The 22,439-nt window shown below is 36.4% G+C and overlaps 1 protein-coding gene across 4 annotated transcripts in view; it reads left to right on the forward strand.

Annotated features, from left to right (window-relative positions):
• The window catches only part of sub (kinesin family member subito), a 245,003-nt gene continuing 222,564 nt past the window's right edge, over window positions 1–22,439 (forward strand). For 3 of the 4 annotated variants that reach the window (XM_072526083.1, XM_072526084.1, XM_072526081.1), the window contains exons 1-2: window positions 2–354; window positions 1,692–2,203. In XM_072526083.1, the coding sequence (XP_072382184.1) occupies window positions 208–354; window positions 1,692–2,203 (659 nt within the window). In that variant the 5' untranslated portion in view covers window positions 2–207. Of the gene's footprint in view, window positions 355–1,691; window positions 2,204–22,439 lie in introns of all 4 variants that reach the window. The other variant, XM_072526082.1, reaches the window with a different exon arrangement.

The following is a 22,439-nucleotide window of genomic DNA, read 5'->3' on the forward strand; positions in this document are numbered from 1 at the left end:
ATGCTTGAGCATCGACTATAAATATAGGCCGTAGTCTTTTTAAATTAACGGCAAATCAAACGGTTATTTCTGTCAAAGTGTCAAAGTATTCACTGGTGTAGGAAGACTACAAAGTTAAAAAAAAGTTTTTGTGTTAAAAGTACATATACTAAAGCAATATTTTTGCGACGAACTTTAATAATAGTATTTTATTGTTTGTAATTAACGATGGAACAAGAACTAGTTAAATCATATTTGCAGGCTAGGGATCCTAGCATAATGGCGTACAACAGAACCGATATTAAAGAAGTTAAAGTAAACTTAGGCGCATTAATGGAAAGTAACGATACAGAGGTTGAAGACCCGACCGAATCTGTAAGTACTTTCCAAAAATAAACACAAATGTTTATTTGTTATTTAAATTTTTCCAGGACTCAGAATTAATCATATTTTGTTCTTGACTTTCACAATATGCTTGCTCATAAAAAAATGACCTTCAATAAGGTAAAATTTAAATAAAAGGTAGTTGTTTTTGCCATTTCTAATCTCTGGTAAAAATATTAATTTCTTAAATTCAGTCCGCTTAAGCCTGATACCGATTTTGCAGTATTTTTTACAGTTTTACTTCAAATCAGAAACATGTCAGATAACGATATACTTGAGTCTTGTATTTTTTTATAAACGAAAAAAATACAAGAACGTAGGTGGTGGTGCAAAGATTGGTTGCTAAAAATACATACATATTGACACGTACATATATTAAAAGAATTGCGATTATATCCAGATAATTTTAATTCCCTTTTATAACTTGTTCGAAAATTATTAATTTTCTTGTTTACCAACTCTTCATTAGTATCCGTTTTCACTTCTTTAGTGAAAATTTAGCAACCAAAATATTCACAACTTTTTTTCTAGCAGTTTTATCATGATATTGATGTCGATTTTATTTTCCAAAGACACTCTGTTCTATATAAATGTCAAGATCTCTTAAAAACTTCTGGCTATGTCGTTTTCGAAATTTAAAAAGCTTTTTTTTGCAGTCATAAGATTTTGTCTTTACAATACATGCAATCAAATTTACGACCCAACCAACTCTGTTGTACTGCTGCAGGCTGACTTGTTTGTCTGCCGTCAAATCGTGCCAATTTGGTCGAATGGTGCAAATACATGATCAAATTAGGTTCAATTTTGTAGCATTCAACAAAATCACACTGCAGCATTGGAATGTGAGTGGCAGGCTTTAAGGTTATAATCCCTTGTTATAGTTATAAGGCAAATGTGCTGAATTTCTTATTTTAAACAAGTCAGTAAGATAAGGAACTATTAATGTTATTAATGTTATATTGCATCCCATTGTGTTTAATGGTTTTTCACATATAGTTGCTTTTAAGTTTACCACAATATTTTTACCTTTTTCTCTCTCATAATTTTTAAGTTATACAACAAATGCAATGTGTTTTTGCAATTTATGTTAGATGTTGCTTTTCTTAGTGTAATATGATATAATATGATCTAATGTGGAGATCATAGTACCTCATAACTATGCCCCACACCAATTCATAAAATTGAATTTACAGAGATATCAATAGTTCATGTGTTATCTTGCAATAATTATCTGGATAAGTAAATCGAAAGAATACCAGGTATAGAATTACTTCAAAATGATTTAAAATATGTTTCGAAATATGAGTAATATATAATTTCTGTTACAGGAGGAAGATAAGTGTATTAATGTGTATCTCCGCATCAGGGGTGATATTAAAGAAAATGATTTATATGAAATTGATGAAAATAGTTTGATTTGTAATGTACCAGAAGGCTGTTTCACCTTTAGAAATGTCAAATCAGGTGATTCTATGAAAAGAAACTACTCTTTTACCAAAATTTTTGGCCCTGAATATGATCAACAAACTATTTTTAATTATATCATCAAATCCAAACTTTTATCTTTTATTAATGGTAGGAGTTCCACAATATTTACATATGGAGCTTCTGGTTCTGGTAAAACATTTACTATTGTTGGCACACCAGAGGAACCAGGTTTAATACCTAGAGCTTTAGAATACTTGTTTAGATCTATACCAAAAGTGTCCCAGAATCCAGATGTACAATTATTGCCAAATGGTAGCACACAATATTTTTCTAAAAGTGTTATGGAGATGCATGAACAGTATAAAAACTCTATTATGAATGCTACAATATTTGATGATATTAGGACATATAAGTAAGAATACAGAATTAATATTATTTTTAGTAAACTTTACCAATACTCATAATTTTATTTGTTTTGTTAGTACAAGATGCCTACAAATTATAATTTCAAGAAAATTAATATAAATCAAAGAGTATTTAAAATAAATGCTAGAGAAGTTAGCTTAAATACTATATACTATAACTGGTAAGACAGAAGGCTTGTATAAAAACAAAAGTTCGACAATAATATCGGTTATCAATGGTGACGACTGCAAATTGCAAGTTATGAGTAAATAAATATATTGTAAAGTAACTCAATACTGACTGAGTCATCTATTTTATAATAGAAAAATAATTTAGGTATATACTTACATATGTCTCTTTATACAAATATCCACTTCACAAGGGCTTAAAAAATTTGATGGGTAAAATATTGAATATCATGTTGAATACTTTGCTTCACTACTGCCTGATGTTCATGGTTTGAAAATCTTCCTCTATATCCTCTATCCACTTTTTATTGGGCCTACCTCTTGTCCTATTTGCTTGGGGTTTTAATATCTGGATTACTTGTACAGCTTGATTATCTGGCATTCTTTTTGGCCATGCCAGTTTAGTCTGTGACTTTACAAATCTAATGATATCTGCGCTCTGCAGTAATTCATCCAGCTCTGCATTAATTTATTTTTATTCTTCATGAACCGTGGCTATTTTTGAATGTTTGCATTCAAACATCGGTTGCATGGTCCTGAGACAAAGTGTCTTCGAGGACCTGTTGATAACAACTGATACATACAGAGCCATATGTTGCCATGTTACCAATTCCAACGGTAACTTAAACATCCTAATTTATAATAACATATAATGTAACATATCTATAAATTAATAACATTTAAAGGGTTTTCACCCATATATTTTAGTGGCTCATAGCATGTATACTTTGTTACACTGATGATGGAATTTACATTCCGAAAACATTCTGTAATGTATTTGTGATATAGCCTGTTTGGGTATTTTATTATATACCTTTTACTAAAGATTTGAAATAAAACTTTTTATGATACATGGTATACAGCCAGCTACAGGAACTTAGTTTCCTAGTGGATTATAAAATATATAAAATAACATTTTTACAAGTAAAATATGAAGCTACTGCAGTTTATCCTCAAGGTATTCATTTATAGAATAATATGCTTTTCTTAAGAGTAAATCTTTAACATTTTTTTTTTAATTTAGAGGAAAGTGGTATTTCTTTCACAGTGTTTGGTCAGTTTGGTCAATATCAAATGATTGTATAAGGTCAGTCCCATATATCTGAAGCAATTTTGAAATTTGGATGTTCTGTGTTTAGGAACTCATAAAGATCGAGCACTTCTTGTATTGTAATAGTGATGTCTGAATTTACTGGAAATGTATTGATTTCCTCTTTTACATAAAGTAAACATTTATAGATATATAGGCAGTAGAAAGTTAAAATTTGATGTTTAATAAAAATTGGTTTACAAGATTGTTGATAATCTAAATTAAAAATTTTAAGAATAATTTTTTTTTGGGTAATGAACACTTTGTTACTATCTACTGAGTTCCTCCACAAAATTACATTATAGCACATGTTGCTGTAAGCAAGGCTATAATAAATGTTCATTAATGGCGAGATGGGTAGTGTGTTTTTAATTCTAGATATAGCATAAAAAGCTTTATTCAATTTCATGTTCACTGGATTCACTTGCTCTGTACTCGCTGTACGTGAAATCAAATCCTGACTGTCTTTTCCTTTTTATTCCGATATACTCTGTACGAGTACCAGAAACCAATACGCTAAGAATTTTGCTTAGTTGAGGAGATATGTTGTGGAATGCAATTTTTAGATTCCCCATGTCTCTAATAACATCTTTATCAACGTCTGTTTTGCCTTGCAATTTTTAGAAGGCACAGATTAAAGCAAAATTCTGAATTTGGTTTCGAAAATTAGTTTACGGATTTTATTATCAGATGTCGCTATTTGCGTCTATACGAAGCCATGTTAGAGTTGCTTCCTAAGACAGAAAAGATTTATTTTCACGTTCAGAGCGACTGCGAAAGCCGTTCTGATGAGGCCTATTAGGCCGAAATAAGTATAAGCGGATGCGCAGGCGCCCTGTACGTGAAATCAAATCTTAACTGTCTTTTCCTTTTTATTCCGATTTCCGATATACTCTGTACGAGTACCAGAAACCAATTCGCTAAGAATTTTGCTTAGTTGAGGAGATATGTTGTGGAATGCAATTTTTAGATTCTCCATGTCCCTAATAACATCTTTATCAACGTCTGTTTTGCCTTGCAATTCTTAGAAGCCACATATTAAAGCGAAATTCTGAATTTGGTTTCGAAAATTAGTTTACGGATTTTATTATCAGATGTCGCTATTTGCATCTATACGAAGCCATGTTAGAGTTGCTTCCTAAGACAGAAAAGATTTATTTTCACGTTCAGAGCGACTGTGAAAGCCGTTCTGATGAGGCCTATTAGGCTGAAATACGTATAAGCGGATGCGCAGGCGCCCTGTACGTGAAATCAAATCTTAACTGTATTTTCCTTTTTATGTTGCATTTTATTTGCAAATGGTTGTATAATATTTAATAAAAATTTTGATAGTTCAACACAAGGAGAATTCATGGTACAAAAATGGGTCTAAGTGGTATATTCACTTGGAATCACTAACAAGAGAATTTTACTGTCATCATGGCATGTGGTTGTCTTTTTAAAGACGAATTACATGCTATGATTTTTTGTGACGGATATTCTCAAGTTAAAGTTGACTTCATGTAATTGAATAAACTATCGTACAAGTAAAGTCGTTCCAGGAACGCAACTCAACAATATTGGCAATATCATTTTAAAGTCGTCTGCTTTAAAATGTATAATGTATGTCTGAACTGTCAATATAAATGAGTCAGATAAAATTAAATTATTAGAAGAATTTTTTCACCAAGTATCTAACAAAAAAAAAAACAAAATTTGTTTAATTTACTAATGTTTGTATTTTGAGAACGATTTCCGAAGTGGAAATTGACACGTCAATAAACTTATTTTAACCTTTAATTTGGCTTATTCCCATTTAAATAGTAATTACTTTAAAATGCCACAAGAAATTAGCTTCAATACAAGGTGAAATTTTGAAATTAAGTATGTATAATTTTTGTCAACATTAAATACATAAAATTTTGAAATTAATCATTTATCAAATATTAATATTATTAAATAATGGTATTTTTTTTTAAATTAGCTAAACACAGACATCAATTTTCTAGACCAAGTATCAAAATATTGGTTTTATATTGAATTTAATGACGAAAATTATACATAATTTCAAAATTTCACCTAGTATTATATATTAGATATATAATAGTCCCTACATAATATGGTTTGTTAAGATCGGGTTATTAAGGAGCTATTAAAAACATAAAAATATACAGGATATTCCTTTAAAAATAAAGATGATACGATGATACACATTGCTAGACTTGTGTGAATTACCATATATTTAAATTTATGTTTGAAAAACGCACATGTAAATTTATTAGTTGGTGGGTACCAGCATTTTTTATAATTTTCTAAAATAAATACACAAACAATTTTATTCCATAAGTGGTTTTCACACTGTATCAAGTTCAAAATGTCACTCCGTAATATTCATAATAGACCTTTCATGATATATAAGTTGAGATCACGTTTGTAAGGAGCTTCTAAAATATAAAAATATACTGAGTGTTCCATTAAAGATAAAGCTTATGGACTGTGTCAGGCTTGTGTGAATTACCTTGTGCATTTAAACATATCGCACATTGAAATCAAAAGTGGCACTATATAAAAAACTCAATTTTACAGTATAGCTGTTTAAAGTTTTGTAACATGATTTTTATGACCAGACTTAAAAATAAATTGAAAACAAGCAATGTGATTAGTTTTAAATAATAATTTAATTATCTCTTTTTCAGTATAAAATAACTTTTAAATAAATTAACTAGTGTTTGTTGAAAAAAAAGGTATTTGAAAAAAAAATTCAGTATAGTGTCACTTTTGTTTTTATACAATCAATTATTTTTTGTTTAATGGCATATTTAATTCATTAACTCCTACTATTCTACTACTCCAATTGAATACATAAATGTCAGGAATAAAATAAAAACTAATTTTAGATTAATAAAGTATTTATTTGTATGTACTACAAAAGAAAGTCTTACTCGAATCAGTCACGACAATATCACGCAATGTTTTAATTAAAATAAAATATTTTAGACTATCAAAATAAACTAAGAAAATAAACGAATCGTAACAAAAAATGCAAATAGGCAGGCATTTGTAAAAATGTGATAATACTTAAGAGCTATTACATTTTCAATTAAAAATACTTTCATAGTAGGATCGGTAATATCCAGGAATCAACCCCGCATCCACAAGACTCCTCACGTCATTTTTCTTCCTTTCGGATATATCCAATTTTTGGTGGTACAATGGTTTAAGTTCTTGAGGTCGGCTGTTTCTGGATGTTCTTTTTGCCAAATCAAGTTCCTTGAAGTCATCAAAATAGGAAGTTTTATAGAATATTTTAATCTCATTCATTACGTTCTTTTCAATTTTAATGACTTTTATATCAGACAACTTTACAACCGCACCATCAACATTCCTATTCAGCTTAATAACTGGCAGTTGTTTCAAATCCATAAAATCTTCGTATCCCATCTAATTTACAATGTACGGCGTCCCACGTTTTTTCGAACTTCTGATGGCACAGACGTATTGGGAAGGTACGTAAATGGGTCCAGATTTAAGACTTTTTTTTACTTCCTTCTCAATCGTTGAATGTACTGCGTCCCCTTCATTTTGTGTGTTGCCTCGGATTAAGAACTTTTGGGTTATTGATTTTACTTCAAGATTGAATACTGCATAGACGTACATTCCAATGATAAACTGGTTCTTCTGTTGGCCACAGCAGTTATCAGAATAGAACACTATATCAAGATCTTTATTAGCGAAATAAGACTTCTTTTGCAAAAACTTCAAAACACAGCTACCTATTTCATTGGCTCCACGATTGCCTTGAGATTCATCCCAAAAGTAACATTCAACATTGTCTGTTTTTAACTCAGATATGATAAAATTCAAACAATTTATTTTGGACTTATAATAGAATGTTGATACGTATCCTTTAGGAACCGTCATTACCGCTTGTAAGTCATAGCATGCAACGATAAATCAATCTGTCACTTTCTCTTTGTCACTAGCTTTTTCTTCGCGACTTTTTTGTTTTTCTGCTAAATGGCGGTCATAATCTTCCTTCAAAGCTTCCTTTCTGGGATCTTCAGCCAGCTTATATATTGTGCATTATTCACATTGGTCCTTTTTAGGTACGAACAAACTAATATTAAATTCTTCGTTGAAAATTTTTCGATACGAATGTACCATAACATAGGGTAGTCCTTGCTCTATGCAATTGTCTTTGTAGTCTGAGTAAAGATCCATTACTGTTTTTCCACCATCGATGAATTCCTTCGAGGTTTGCTGACGCAAGTAATGGCTCTCGATTCGAGGGATGCTGTTTATGTGTGTTTTTACTCCTTCTACCAAATCGATAGACAACTTTCTGTGATTTTCATGTCTTCCTCTCTTTTCACCTTCTAGAATACCAGTAAAAGAATTTTTTTTTTCAGTACAGTTCTGATACACCTGTCAGTTATATCTAGTGTATTTTTGTAGAATGTCTTGCATACTCCGGTTTTGGTACTATTTATTTCAAAATAAAAAGCATTTTTTGCCTTCCTTTTTGAATTCATTTTCTTGTATTGATATTCCGGGATAATATTTTGAATACTACGAGCTATGTATTCTCTTTGTCGATCTAAGGAAGCCATAGCCCAGTAAGCATCAAACAGTTTTTGCCTTGACACTCCAAATATTTTATCTGAACATTTCAGCAGACAGCTATTTCCACAAGTTTGTTTTAGAATTTTTGCCGGAAAAACCTTTTTTGTTTTGGAAGTTGAAACGTATTCTTGACCGGCATTTCTTAAATTCTTCGCAATACTGGCATACCTCGGCTTCTTTTTCTTCTCCTTATTTCGTTTATCATTGCCATCAGATGCTGAATGGGCGGCATTATTGTCATCGTGAGCTTTAGTACTTTGGTCATTTAACTGAGAATTTGAAGCTGTAGGAGCTACATTATCAACTCGATAATTATTGTCAAAATCCCGTTCCAAAAAATCGTCATTCAGCAGCGTGCCAGAGACATCATTTGCAAAATTTTCTTCGACATCATTGCCGACATAATTATGAGCAGTTTGGTCATTTGTAAGATTTTCGTCATTTTTAGTAACTTCAGGTAACTGGTAATTTAGGCCGTTATTTATCCTGCAATTAATTACTTTGGCTTCATCAGTTTTTGAAAGATATGTTGCAGAAATTTCGGTATCATGAGTACCTTGATTAGCTTTAGAGGTTGTAGGCAAATCAGACGACGTACTTGATGAAGAAGTCGAGGAACTAGAGGAAGAAGAAGAGCTGGATGAAGATGAGGATGAACTGGAGGATGATGAAGTCGAAGTAGATCGGCGGCGTTTCTTTTTTGGGGGTAAGTACGTCCTATCATCATCTAAGGCTGGAGAAAAGTCGCCATCATCACTGATTTCAGCAGGTAAAAGGTTAGAGCTGTCTCCAATTTCATGTAAATTATTCATAATATTTAAAGCAGAAGATGTTATTTCTGTAAGTGGAACATCAGGCTGATCAAAGTTCCTGGTGGAAGTAGGCACAGTATTTTGGCTATTACTGTCATTCCCAATTGCCAGTTGTAATATCTTTTTTCCTCTGCTTCTTGATGGATTCATGATAGTTCTTGTACCTTTAACAAATAGTACTTTTTTAGGTTATGTTCAAAAATTAAAGTCATTGGTAGTAAATACATAGAAATTTAAAGTGATAAACTTATAAAATATTGAAATTAGCCTTTTACAAAGTTTTAGCTTTTATAAAATAATACGGAATAAACGTGATAAAAACAAAATGTCGGTGTTTAATATCCTAATTCTCTAATTAAATATACATTTTTAAATAAAGCAATGACACTTTACTTAAAATAACGTCTATTTAATATGGCAAGAAATTAAAAATATGACATTTAAACCACAAAAATGACACTAAGCACAATATGCCCCTTATTTATTCTATATAAACACAGTTATCTGGAATAGTTGAGTAAAATATCGGCACTTTACAAAATATGCCAATAACGAAATCATAATTTGTTGTATTTTTACTAACAAGTAATTAAAAAAACGACATTATACAAAATATGTCACTTTTTCACTCACCTCAGCTAAGACTCGTTGCGGCGGCTGGGCCTTTACTGGTTTAGTGTCGGTTTATCGGTCACGACCCATGCTCGCGACAACAAAGTAAGCAGTGACATTAGCGACGTCTACAGAAACCGAGCGAACTATTACAACGGAGATCTTTGCAACAGACGTAGTTTTGCTCGTAGATTTTAGATGTCGCTGTAACTAAAAACCACCGAATTTTGTATAATGCCACTTTTGATTTCAATGTGCGATATGTTTAAAAAGCACACATTTATATATAAAAATCGACAGATTTCAAAGTTTTTTATAATTTTTTAAAACAAGGTCATATAAAATAATTTTATTCCAAGTGGTTTCCACCCTGTATGTCATGTTTAATGTGAATTGCTTCCATATGTCAATTTGGACATAATACCAATTTTAATGTCCAAGAGTAAAATGATTTTGGAGCAATTGTAAACAAGTGAGCAAAAGTAAGGATCCGCTTCTGAGCTATTTGAATTTGTGTACTCTTATTCTTCATCATAAAAAATAATATTTTTCAACTAAATTAGTCAGTTAAAGTTAGGGCCTTCCAAAAACAGGAACTTTTCAGCCAAATCAGGAATTAAACTGTTGCTTTGGAATGCCTAAGAAAGACACTGAAAAATACATTTCCATAATGGAAGCTGGAGAAGCAAAAATAGTAACAATTTGAAAGTGGTGTGAGCAAACAGCGATGAAACTGTAAAGTAAATCAATCGATAAAGTAAGAAAAATTCAGTTAAGCTTAAATTTGTGTTAGCAGCAACTATTACATTACCAGAACAAAAGATGCCGAGAAGATACCACTTGTGCAGATTTTGCATCCACAAGTGTCTTCTACTGCCTGGCCCTGTCTGTTGTCTATTTTCCCTGGACAGTCAATTGAAGAAGATGATACTTATCATGTCTTCATATGTAGCCTAGCCCCTAATTTTGTTTGCCTGTCAGTCACTCTAGTGTCAGGCTAGACGCAAATGCATCATCCAGAATAGCGTTTGGATTGATTGGCCATATCCAAGTTGCTTCAAATCCAGAACAACTGTTTTTACATCAGTGCATTTTTCCAAACTGACATAAAAATTTGACCAAATCTTGCTCGGTTGATGGTACATTTGTTATTATAATTCACCCAAAAATTTTACCTCATCATCCCAGTAAGACTTAAAACTCCCGAAGACTGCTTTATCAAGTGTTTGAAGCTCATGGGTGATATTGAACGGTAGACAAAACAGAGTTACATCTTTTTTCATTGAGGTTTCTACAATTTGTATGTCTAAATCAAAAATTAAACGGGCTGGTCCAGTTTTGAATCGCTTGAAGTGATGTAACCAGAAGCATGATAATGCTTCTGCTGTGATTATTCCTTTCTTGGTCATTATAATTTTTGTTTCTGTTGGAAGATTATAATACCATTCTGGCTCGTTGCCCTTCCATATAAGTGGCGGAATGCTGTTGCCTCTGACTGTTATGTATATTACTTGATATATAAAGATTGTCGGTTCAATTAAACAATTATATTTAACATAAAGTACCACAATTAACTTTATATGGTCAAATACAATGTTGACTACTTCTTAGCTTAGATAACCATTATCCAAAAAGTCTGACTCTCCATCCTGTCAATTGGAGGGCTCAGAAACCAGTCAGTGTCACTAAATATAAAAACTGAGAAAATTTACTTGGTTTAAATTTTAAATAAATTAACTACTCCCATGTAAGTCGTAATAATAATTTTTATTGAAATGTAACATACTGATAAACTTATAATAAACTAATATAAGAAAAGTTAATAAATCCTACCCAAGCCAAGAACAAATTCATGAGTTTTGGGAAACTTGCCAACTTTCGATGCCAGCTACTCATAATAAAAATGCTGGATAGATTAAAGACATGACTAACAACTGTCAACAGTACAGTAATATTTCTTATGAACCTTTCACCACTGAAGAAGTCTCAAACATTATTAGAGATTCAACGATATTCACTGTTCAATATCGCAATTCAAAGTTCAATATCGAACATTATAAGAGCTTCATATCATAACTCAAAATCTCCTGGACCAGACGGAGTTCAAAACTTCTGGCTAAAGAAGTTTTGGAGTGTTCATGAGCTTTTAACAATATAATTAATCATGTTATTTCTAATCCGCAGGAAATACCACCATTTTTTACTCAGGGAACAACTTATACAATACCGAAGGCAAAATAACACACAAGATCCAGCCCAGTACCGCCCCATTACTTGTCTTCCAACTTTGTACAAATTGGTCACATCCTGTGTAGCCCAGCGTATCTACCGATACTGTTCTCTAAACAATATAGGGCCTCAACAGAAAGGATGCGCTAAGGGTCCCATGGGCTGCAAAGAACAACTTATAATCGACTCAGTCATTTCTAATCAGGCGTACATCAAAAAAGGAACCTTTTTACTGTCTTCATTGACTACAAGAAGGCATTTGATTCAGTACCGCATGAATAGCTGGTAGATATATTGAAAATATATTAAGTCGATTATAGTATAGTGACCTTTTTAAGAAATATAATAACGGCGTGGAAGACCATTTCCAGTCAAAACCACTTGGATCATATGCTGAAAACTGTGAAAACATTCTCAAATGATATCAGTATGCATTTTGGACTAGACAAGTGCCGAATATAGTCAGAGGAAAGGTTCAGCCTGGAGGTTTAGATATGCAAGATGGCTAAACATCGATGCAATGGGTGAAAATGATATATACTCTTGGAGTAGAGCAAGCGCCGAAAATTGACCCTAAAGAAATGAAAAGCGAACTAAGTTCTGAGTTTGTGAAAAGAGTAAAACAGCTAAATCGGTCATATTTTAATAGTAAAAATCTGTTTAAGGCAATATATACTTACGCTTGATCCACGCTTAGCTACTCATTTGGTAATATAAAGTGGTCAAAAACGGATCAACCGGATCATCCGGTCTCCAACGGAAAGTAAGAACTCTTCTCACAAAGGCGCAAAAACACCATTTTAAGAACCTATTTTCAGACACAGGCTGAGCCATCTATTTTACATCGAGAAATTTGAGCAGATGATACAACACAGCTCAAACTGAGGGAACAAGAAATGCGCATGAACCGCCTGACGGAGCAAGAAAAAATGCGCACCTGAATGAGTAAACCTCTGCATGGGCGACATCTCAATCAGGTCAGCCAAGAACATGTTGGCAATACAGCCTCGAACTATTGGTTGACATCAGGAAAGATGTTTCCCGACACAGAGGGTTTCCTACTTGCCATTCAGGATCAGGTTATTCCAACTAAAAATTACCTGAAATATATTGTCAAAGACCAAACGATAAATGCTGATATGGATGTCAAGCCCAAGAAACCATCCAACATCTTAGGGGACTGCCAGACGTTTGTCGGAACGCCATGACTCAGTAGGAAATATTCTTCACCAAGAACTAGCTGAGAAACTTAGATTTCTCCAAACCGAGCATCTTCCTTATTATCCATGCGTCCCTGATAGAATGCTTGAAAATTACAACTATAAACTTTACTGTGATCGCCCTGTGCTCACAGACCAACCAGTGGCACATTATAGGCCGGATTTCATACTAGTTAATAAACTTACTAGACAGACAACGCTAATAGATGTGGCGATACCTAACAATAACAACCTGCGTGAATTATGAATGTACTTTTGAACAACACTTTTTTTAAAAGCACAAACACTCAAAATAAACTTTTATTTACACTAGCAAAAATTTTAGTTACAATTCAAAATATAATATTCACACTTCAAATACAAATATATCAGATTATTATCAGACTAATGTCAGACTGAAAAAAGGAGGTTTTACAATGCTTTATTTATAATAATTACACTTGCAGAATTTGCTGTTCTAGTGCATTGCATTTGATGTTGCAACGTTCCGGAATATTCGGTGCTGATAGGCGCTAACTTCTTATTGAAAACGCGTGATCGAATATACTGGATTCTACTATACTATACCTCGTGGTAAATACAACGAAACAAGCGCCAAGTACAGAGATCTGGAAATATAAATAAGGAGACAATGGAGAGTGGAAGGTACTCAGACGATACCTATTATTCTCTCTACAACTGGAGTTATTCCGAGAGCCTCTTAGAGAACATAAAACACCTGGGTCTTAATGAACATCTCTATAATGCAAAAGGCAGAACTGCTCTCAACATCTAGATGCGTAAGAAAATTTTTGGGAGGTAGTCCGACGTACCAAGTCACCTAGGGCTCTATAATACGGAAAGAGTCTCACCAGAGCTTAATCTTTTTGATACTGTAGGTATCTGGGATTAGTGAATTTTCCTCTTAGAGAGGTGTGAGCCGTATGGCTAAATCTGGAGAAAAGTTAATGAAAATAAAAAGCGTTTTTCTTTTTTAATACAAGGAAAAAATTACTTATCATAAGTGTCTACTGAACTAAAAAATAAAATAACGGGAAAACAAATATTCTATGTAATTATCCAAATCGTCACTGTCATTATTAGACTCAAGTTGGCCGATCCTAGAGGTTTAGCCCGTTGTATTATTGGCAAATGTTTATAAAATTTGTGGTAGTGTGGTGGAATGTAAGGAAGCAAATCAAACGTGTGTTTTTTAGTCTTTGACAGGTCTGCGATTTGGGTAGAGTCGACCCTGAATAATATTAAAGAACTTAGGTGATCTTCCTTTTCCGGACTTTTTTGTAATTGATCTCGTAAAATTGAAAATCTTCTTGCAGTGTTTCTTTATAGAAAATAGATTCCGTTTTATTTTTGGAATATCTGAGCCATTTTATGTTCAACCATTACCTTTTCCCCCTGTATTATTGATTTTTCTATTAATGATGCTGCTTTCCAACATTCTTGTCGAAATAAATACGTCACGTTTCATTTCAATTATTTTTTTTATTTAGGTTCACTCTTTAGCAATCAAAACACAAATAATGTTCTATAAGCTAATTTGCTGGCTGCAGAGCAAAGGGCTTCTATTAGCTTGGTGAGGTCTTCTCCATTGACAAGACCACTTTAACTTTTTCTTAGGTCAGCTGGTCAGTTTCTTTTGAGTCTCCTATTAGTATTATGTTCTATTGGGGGTTGAAGTAAGGGGTTACTGTGTGATTTCTGTCCTTCATGATGCTTCGTGCTTATTTATTGATCACAACTTGTATTAACGGGATTCTTAGGTCTTCATGAAGCGTTAGGTTTGGCACATACCAGGGTGCATCAGTTATCGTTCTCAGTGTCCCCGTGTGAAGGCGGGCCGCTCAAGTAGAATACCTTCGCGGCTTCTCCTGCTTGTCGTAAAAGACGACTGAATGGAGCAGCTGTCCGCTGTTCATTACCCAAATTTCTAACCTGTCCCTGTGTGATAGCAAAAACTCTCAACTATCATACCCACCCCTACCCATCATACACGTCCTGATACCCAAACGTGTACCGGAGGAGAAAACCTCTACTAATAAAAAATCAGTGGGTAGAAAAAACCACTGACAACAAATGGATATATATAGGACAGGCGGCTATGCACCATTCTAATAGATCGCCACCCCAACCTCAAGATGTAACACCATCGTGTCAAAGGGATGCATGGCCCAAGGGGTTAAGTGGGTCTCAAGTGATGCCCTAAGGAGGGGGCGAACTGAAGGGGATTATATCCTTGGCGGAGTATGGGCGCCCCGTTGGACCGAAGAATCTATCCAACTCGTGGGAAGAAAAATGGAAAAATATTTAATAAAAAGAAGGTTGGTATAGGGGTAGGAGAGTCTATGGAGGATGTGGGCGAAGAGAGGCTGGTGGCAATAGAGGAAGAAAAGGACAGTTGGGAGGAGAAACATGACGAGGCAAAAGAGAAGAACGAAGGGGAAAACGAGAACATAGGTGAAACAGTGGAGGAGAAGGGCAGTGGAAAAGAAACGGAGGATAGTAATGAGATTGAATGGACGACCAATACTAACAGAAAAAAGAAAAGGAAATCACACGGAGGGAAAGACCTAGGAGCTAGTAAAATAAGAATGAAAGTAAAATCAAATTAAAAAGAAGTGAAACAGAGAAACGAGTTAGTGAACCTAACAAAGGCAGTTGCAAATATGAAGAATGAGATTAAACAGGGAGCTGCAAAGGTACAGCAGATTTGGTGCGAAATGTAAAGAAACATTAGAGAGTTAATGTATAGTACTATAGAGGATATTGAGAAAAGGGAAAGTATAAGATGTGTAACAACAATAGGGACGCAAACAAAAATAACTATCGACAACTACGAGGTGCGTAGGGACACAGGTAAAAGTAAATTGTGAAATGGACCCAGAATTACAAAGAAGAAGGATTGAGGAATTGCATAAGAAAATGGAGACGGCAGAAAGCACCGAGTAAATAATTGAAGTATTAGGCCAAAAATTGCCAGAGGAGGTTTATGATAAGGTAACCCTCTGCGCAAAAGGAATTTTGGAGGCACCGGACGATGTGGCAATCTTAGTAACAGAGGATGCTGCTGACGCAAGAGTGAAGGGGGATTTTAGTGCAAGGTATCCATACCTCCCCGGATTATACGTGGAAGAAGATGAAAATGGAGGAATTGGGACTATGTCTCAAATAACATGTATAGTAGACGAAAATAGGAGAGAGAAGACATCAAAAAAATTTGTCCACAAGCTGAAACAAAGGAGAGAAGAAGCAATGGCTGTTAAATTTCTGGCAGCAATCAGGATGCTATTCGACCGTATGGAAAGAATGGATAGAGAAAAGATAGGGATAGCAGCACCAGCTGTAATAGGAGTGGTAAAATCAAGAAAAGTGCTAGAGTGGGCGGCAAGAGGAAAGAAGGTAACAGCAAAGATATATGGCAAAATGTTTAAGGAAAGGCAAATAGTATCCACAGAAAAAAAAAGGATGGTAATCATCACAAAACTGTAGGACAAGCCCTATGATGAACTTGTAAAAGACTTAAGAGAAGAGCTAGGAGAAACAGAGGATGTCGTCATAAACAAGGTTAGACAAACCAGACAAGAAGATGTGGTCGTGGAATTAGATGGAGGCCGGAAAATGGCCGAGCAAGTCAGGAATTTAGTAGCATCAAGACAAGGATGCACAAAAAGAGTGGTGCCAAAAGGTGGAAGAGTAAAGAAGGGTTTGATGCTGACGAACATGGATGGCCTAACCACAGAAAAATACATCGTCGAATCGGTGGGGAAATTTGCAGGTAGGGAGGAAGCATGTGAAGTAGTTAGAAAAATAAGGACAAACCGGTGAGAATGTAGAATTTGTTATGTGGAGGTGGATAAGGACATAGTCAGAAGACTTTTAGTGGCAGAAAGAATAAAGATTGGGATGGTACACGTCGCCGTAAAGGAGATGGTGAAGGTGACACAATGCTATTGATGCCAAGCACATGGCCACATAGCAAGAGGCTGCGAGGGAGAAGCAAAAGGGGGTGCTGGAAGTGCGGGATGGAGGGCCATGTGCAATTCCAATGTCAAAGTAACACTGTAAAATGCTTCAATTGTGACGAGGAAGGTCATATTATCTACGTCCACTTAGTGTCCCAAATTCAGGGAAATTATCAGAAGAGCGAGAGGTGAAGGTGGAAGAAGGGTAGGAGGTTACTGACTGAGCGACAAAATGGTGAATGAATGGTGAAAGCGTGAAAAAGAACGTGTGTTAAGAGTGCTGCAAACAAATGTGCGGACGGCTAGGCTAGCTCACGGCCTCGCTGTAGTCTCCGCAACCGAAAAAGAAATTGACATCCTGAGTCAAACCCCACGTTAGTGCGCAGTAGGGAATGGTAGGATGCGGATACTTAATAGAAGGCTGATGGTATATGGTATTGATACTAATGAGGGATTTGTGATGGTACGTGTGGAGGGAGTAAATGTGGTATGCTGCTACATTTCACCGAATTTTACAGCGGAGAATTATGAAAGTAGACTGGATGAGGTTATGAATGAGGTAAGATTGTTAGGAAGAAAGTGTGTAGTGCTGGGGGACTTCAACGCCAAAGCGGCGGAGTGGGGTTCTCCCGAAACGGACGCTCTTGGACAAATGCTTATGGAATGGATAGGAGGTCTGGACTTAGTTTCTTAAATAATGGTCGGGAACCAACGTTCATAACGAACGTTGGCTAGAAAAGACCCAGCTAGAAAAACGCTCCTTGATAGACCTATTGGTCAAAGAAGAAGAGGAAAACCCAGAACAAGATTCCTAGATAACATAGATCAAGATATGAGAAATATGGAAATACGTGCTTGGCGGAGGAAGGCGATGGATAGGGACGACTGGAAAAAAATTCTTGGGGAGGCTAGAACCCACACAGGGTTGTAAAGCCAAAATGATGATGATGACCAACGTTTATGGGGGGAAATTCGCGTTCATATATCGATGTTACCTGTGCCAAGCAGAATGCGGCTAGAAAAATTAGAGACTGAACCGTTCTGCCAGATGATACTGCTACAGAACACCGCTACATTGGCTTTTCGATGGTAGGAGTAGGGATTACCAGCGTGGAGTCATCAGCGAAGCAAACAGGAAGCAGAGGTGGAGATAGAACGGACTGGCTAGCGTTTGATGAGTATTCCACATGGATAATAGAGAGAAGATACCAACCGCTATCGGCAGAAGGACTTGAATCAATGATAAGAGAGACTATGAGAAATTGCATAAACGGTAGATGAAAAAAGAAAAATGCCTTATTGGTGGTGCGAAGATATCGCCAATAAGAAGAAGGAATGCATTGCCATCAGAAGACAGGCTACGAGGACAAGAGGTAGAGGAGAAGTAGCAGTATGGATATGGTATACAATGCGCGAAAAAAGAAACTGATCAGGAAGATCCGAGAAGAGAAGAAGAGGCACTGGAGAGAACTTTGTGACAAGTTGGATGAGGACGTTTGGGGTCAGGGGTACAAAATCATAATGAACCAGTTCAAGCTGTACCCTTTGTATGAGATGCCTCTGGACAGGAAGCTTAAGGTTACTCGAGAGCTGTTTCCACCCGGCCATTGGCATGGAGTAAAGTGGCACGCCGACGCTGAGCGAGCTGTACGTTTTACCGCAGACGAACTCCACGAAGCTTTGCGTGCCTCAAAGGCACGAAAGGCTCCGGGACTCGATGGAATACCACCAGAAGCGATGAAATGCATTGGTAGTATGGAGCCGACGTGGCTTGTGGAACACATGAATGTACTGCTTAAAACTCAGCGATTTCCGGCAAATTGGAGAAGGCAAGTATCGACCTGTTTGCCTTCTGTCGTGCATTAGTAAATTATACGAGAGGCTTCTAAGAGGGCGAATAGATACAGTGATTGAAGAGTCAGGCGGGCTGTCACCCAGGCAGTAGGGTTTCAGAAAGAACAGGAGCACGGTGGATGCGCTGATGGAAGTCTTCCGGGAGTTGCGGGGAGTAGGGTTAACCAGAGGTGGGCAATCCTGTTGTTTGACGTAGGGAATCCTTTCAACATGTTAAAATGGAAAGAGGTAATTAAGGCTTTACGAGAGAGAAGCTGTCCGAGGTACTTAATGAATTTGGTCTCCGACTATCTGTCAGAGAGGAAAATTGTGGTAGAAAAAGGTGTGGTGGTTGATGTTGAGTGCCGCAGGAGTCGGTCCTAGGTCCCACGCTGTGGAACTTGGCATACGACAGGGTTGTGAGCCAACCTCGCTATGCTGGTCGTGGCGCGGGACAGGGAGGACCTTATCTTTGGTGCACAGCGTACATGCGACCAAGTCGAGGAATGGATGAAAATGCATGAGCTAAAACTGGCTGCGAGTAAGACCGAGGCTATAGTTCTCAAGGGGCCAAGGAAATGGGACGGGATAACATTCGAATATACAGAAAAGAGAGTGGTTCCAAAGAAATGCGTGAGGTATTTAGGTGTGACTTTGAGACAAACGGGAAAGTGGGGGGAGCACGTAAAGCCGGTGACCCAAAGAGCTGCGGTGAGATCCGCCCAGTTGGGGGGATTATGCCCAACATCGGAGGGCCCAAAACTTAGAGGGAGGAGGACCCTTCATTCTGTTGTGCAATCGATCGTCCTCTACGCCTGGATACTGTCTGGAGTATTGCAGTTTAAACAAAGCCGTACAGAAAGCAGCTTACCCGATCAGATAAGAAGAGTCTATTGAGGGTGGCATGTGCATATTGAACAGTCTGCCGAGGCATTGGGAGTTATCACCGAGTGTATTCCGATGCACGTGCTGGTGACGGAAAGAGGAATACGAGAGAAGAGGATACGAGAGAAGAAATGAAGATATAGCATCAGAACGTTTAAAAAAAGAAGAAAGAGAGAGGTCCATATTGGTATGGCAAGAGGAATGGGACGAGATAAGAAGGGTGGCGCAGTGGACGAAGTCGCTGAGAAGATGGAGAGATGGCTGAGAGATTCCTAATCTGAGAAGATGGATGGACTGCGGGCACCGGACTGCGTTTGGATTACTTCCTGACGCAGATGCTCACAGGACATGGTTGCTTCAGGGCATACCTTTACAGATTTGGAAAGGCAGAAAATGACAAATGCCTGTACTGTGAAATATCGGACACTGTCTCACACACTCTATTGGTATGCGATAGATGGATAGATGAAAAGAGTCTGCTTGAGAGAGTGATGGGAAATAGGGTGCAATCAGTCACGGATCTGGTGGTAGAGATGCTTTGGTCGTCAGATCGGTGGAGAGCAGTTCAGAGATATGTGAGGAGAACGTTGGAGAGAAAGAAACAAGGAGAAAGGTGACCCGAAGGAAGGCGGGTGCCCAGGAGCAAGCAAAAAGATAAGGCAGAATGAGAGGTGGTGAGATTGAACATGAACAGGGAGGAACATAGGGAGAAAAGAATTCAGTCGTAGTGAATCAGGGCGATCCGGTCGGCAATTCACCGATGAGGAAGGTGCTTTTTTAGTAGGTAGGTCTCTGGCTTGGCGGCGATGCCTTCCGAAAGCGATGTCCTGAGTAATAAATAGATCCAGCAGATCAGGTGTTTTGTTTGGATCCGTTGGCCAGTATGTAGACTAGCCTGTTGACAAAGGGTGGGAGTTGGTAAGATCCAAATAATACATGTTTGCTGTTGAACTTCCCCCCTACAATAAATGTATGTCCTAGAGTTTCAAAAAAGTTTTTGAAAGCTTCTTTCTTTAAGTAGTATCGGGGTGGTCAGTCGACTGCTGCGACTGTTAGTCTGTAAGACCTCATTCTGACTTTGATAACTGTAGCTTGCAAGCGATGGCTGCGAAATATTCGAGACTGGACAAACATGACTGTAGACGAATTATTCCACGTTGCAAAAGACAGAGAAGCTTTTAAAAATGTGGTCGCCAACCTCCGTTAATGGGGACGGCATAGGAAGAAGAAGAGCTTGCAAGCAATTTTGAGTATACTTTCTGTTTCTGTATGTTTAATGGTATTTTTTTACCAATCCAGCGTAAGCTGTATTGTCTGGGTGGTTTGAGGAATAGATTGTGTAGTGAGGTGTCTAGAAATAAGTTTGACTTGTGAAATGGTTTTCACTGATTAATAGAATGTCAATTTAGTTGTGTAGTAGAAATAACTTTACCTCATTTTTGTGCTGTGAAAGTCCATTGACATTTCACTCTGCTATTTTAATTGAATGCTCTGCTAATGCTAATTGAATTCCACTCTACTATTTAATTTTTGATCAGCGTTGTCAGCAAGTTTAGGACCTTGGTATTTTGTTCCTACTCCTACTATTTGTAGGAACATATTTTTGAATTCCTGTAGAAATTTGTTCATTATGTCTTTAATATTTGGTTGTTATTCGGTACCATTTCTTACTGCACTATACTACATACTGCCTCGCGATTGTTTTGGATAATGAGTGAGAGGCACTGATGTCGTTGTACACATTGTAGTTCTAGTTGTTGTATTGTTTGCGTTTTGTTAAATATTCATATGATTGTTGGCGTTGTTTGGTTTGAGTAAATTATGATAGAATTGGCATCCTTTGTAGTTGGCTGAATGGGCGCCATCACATAAAGCACACCTGACAGTAGTATCTTTACTTTTTTTGCAGACTTTTGTATTATGTTTACCTCACCACATTTGACGCACACAAATGGTCTGTTGCAGTATGACCTTAAGTGGCCATATTGCTGGCATCTTATGCATTGGGTGATGCCTTTTATTATTTTTGGAGGCTCCTCTTATATAGCTCTATTTTGAAGATTTGTCAATTTGTAAATGTATTTGTTGTTATCTGCGGGTTCTAAATCGACGAAGATTATATTTAAAGGTTGTTTTGTCGTTCTACTTTGCAATTCATCGCATTTCTGACTATATGTCCATTCATAGGTCCTCCATTAGTCTCCATTCTCAATTTCCTCAGAGTATATGTTAAACAGCAAGGGGTGATAGTATACGATAGACGATGTTTGATTCCAGTAAAGATTACTAATAATTCTAAGATCACAGGTGTTTATTCAAATATTTGTTAATATCTCCATCAGCTTGTCGTATTTGACTGTATCGAACGCTTTATGGACGGTACGGACGATATACGATGGAAGACGTTAGAAGAAAGGATACCAGCACGATGGAAGGAAAACATAATAGTGCCCATCCACAAAAAACGGGACAAAACAAAATGCGCGAATTATAGAGGAATTTCACTCCTAAACACGGCATATAAAACCCTCTCAAACATCATTCTTAGTAGACTAATCCCTTATGCTGAAAATGTCCTAGGCGAATATCAAGCCGGTTTTAGGGCAAACAGATCAACTATTCACGCTGAGACAACTTTTAGAAAATGGATGGGAGTATAACAGACCCATACACATAGACTTTCGACAGGCATATGATAGCGTAGAAAGAAGCCAGATATGGAATGTCATGGCGGAGTTCTCAGTACCAAAGAAACTCATTCGGATGACCAAAGTCTGTATGGAGGGTGGAATATCTAAAGTACGTGTAAATAA

This window comes from Diabrotica undecimpunctata, chromosome 3 (assembly GCF_040954645.1).
Source record: "Diabrotica undecimpunctata isolate CICGRU chromosome 3, icDiaUnde3, whole genome shotgun sequence".
Classification (NCBI taxonomy): Eukaryota; Metazoa; Arthropoda; class Insecta; order Coleoptera; family Chrysomelidae; genus Diabrotica; species Diabrotica undecimpunctata.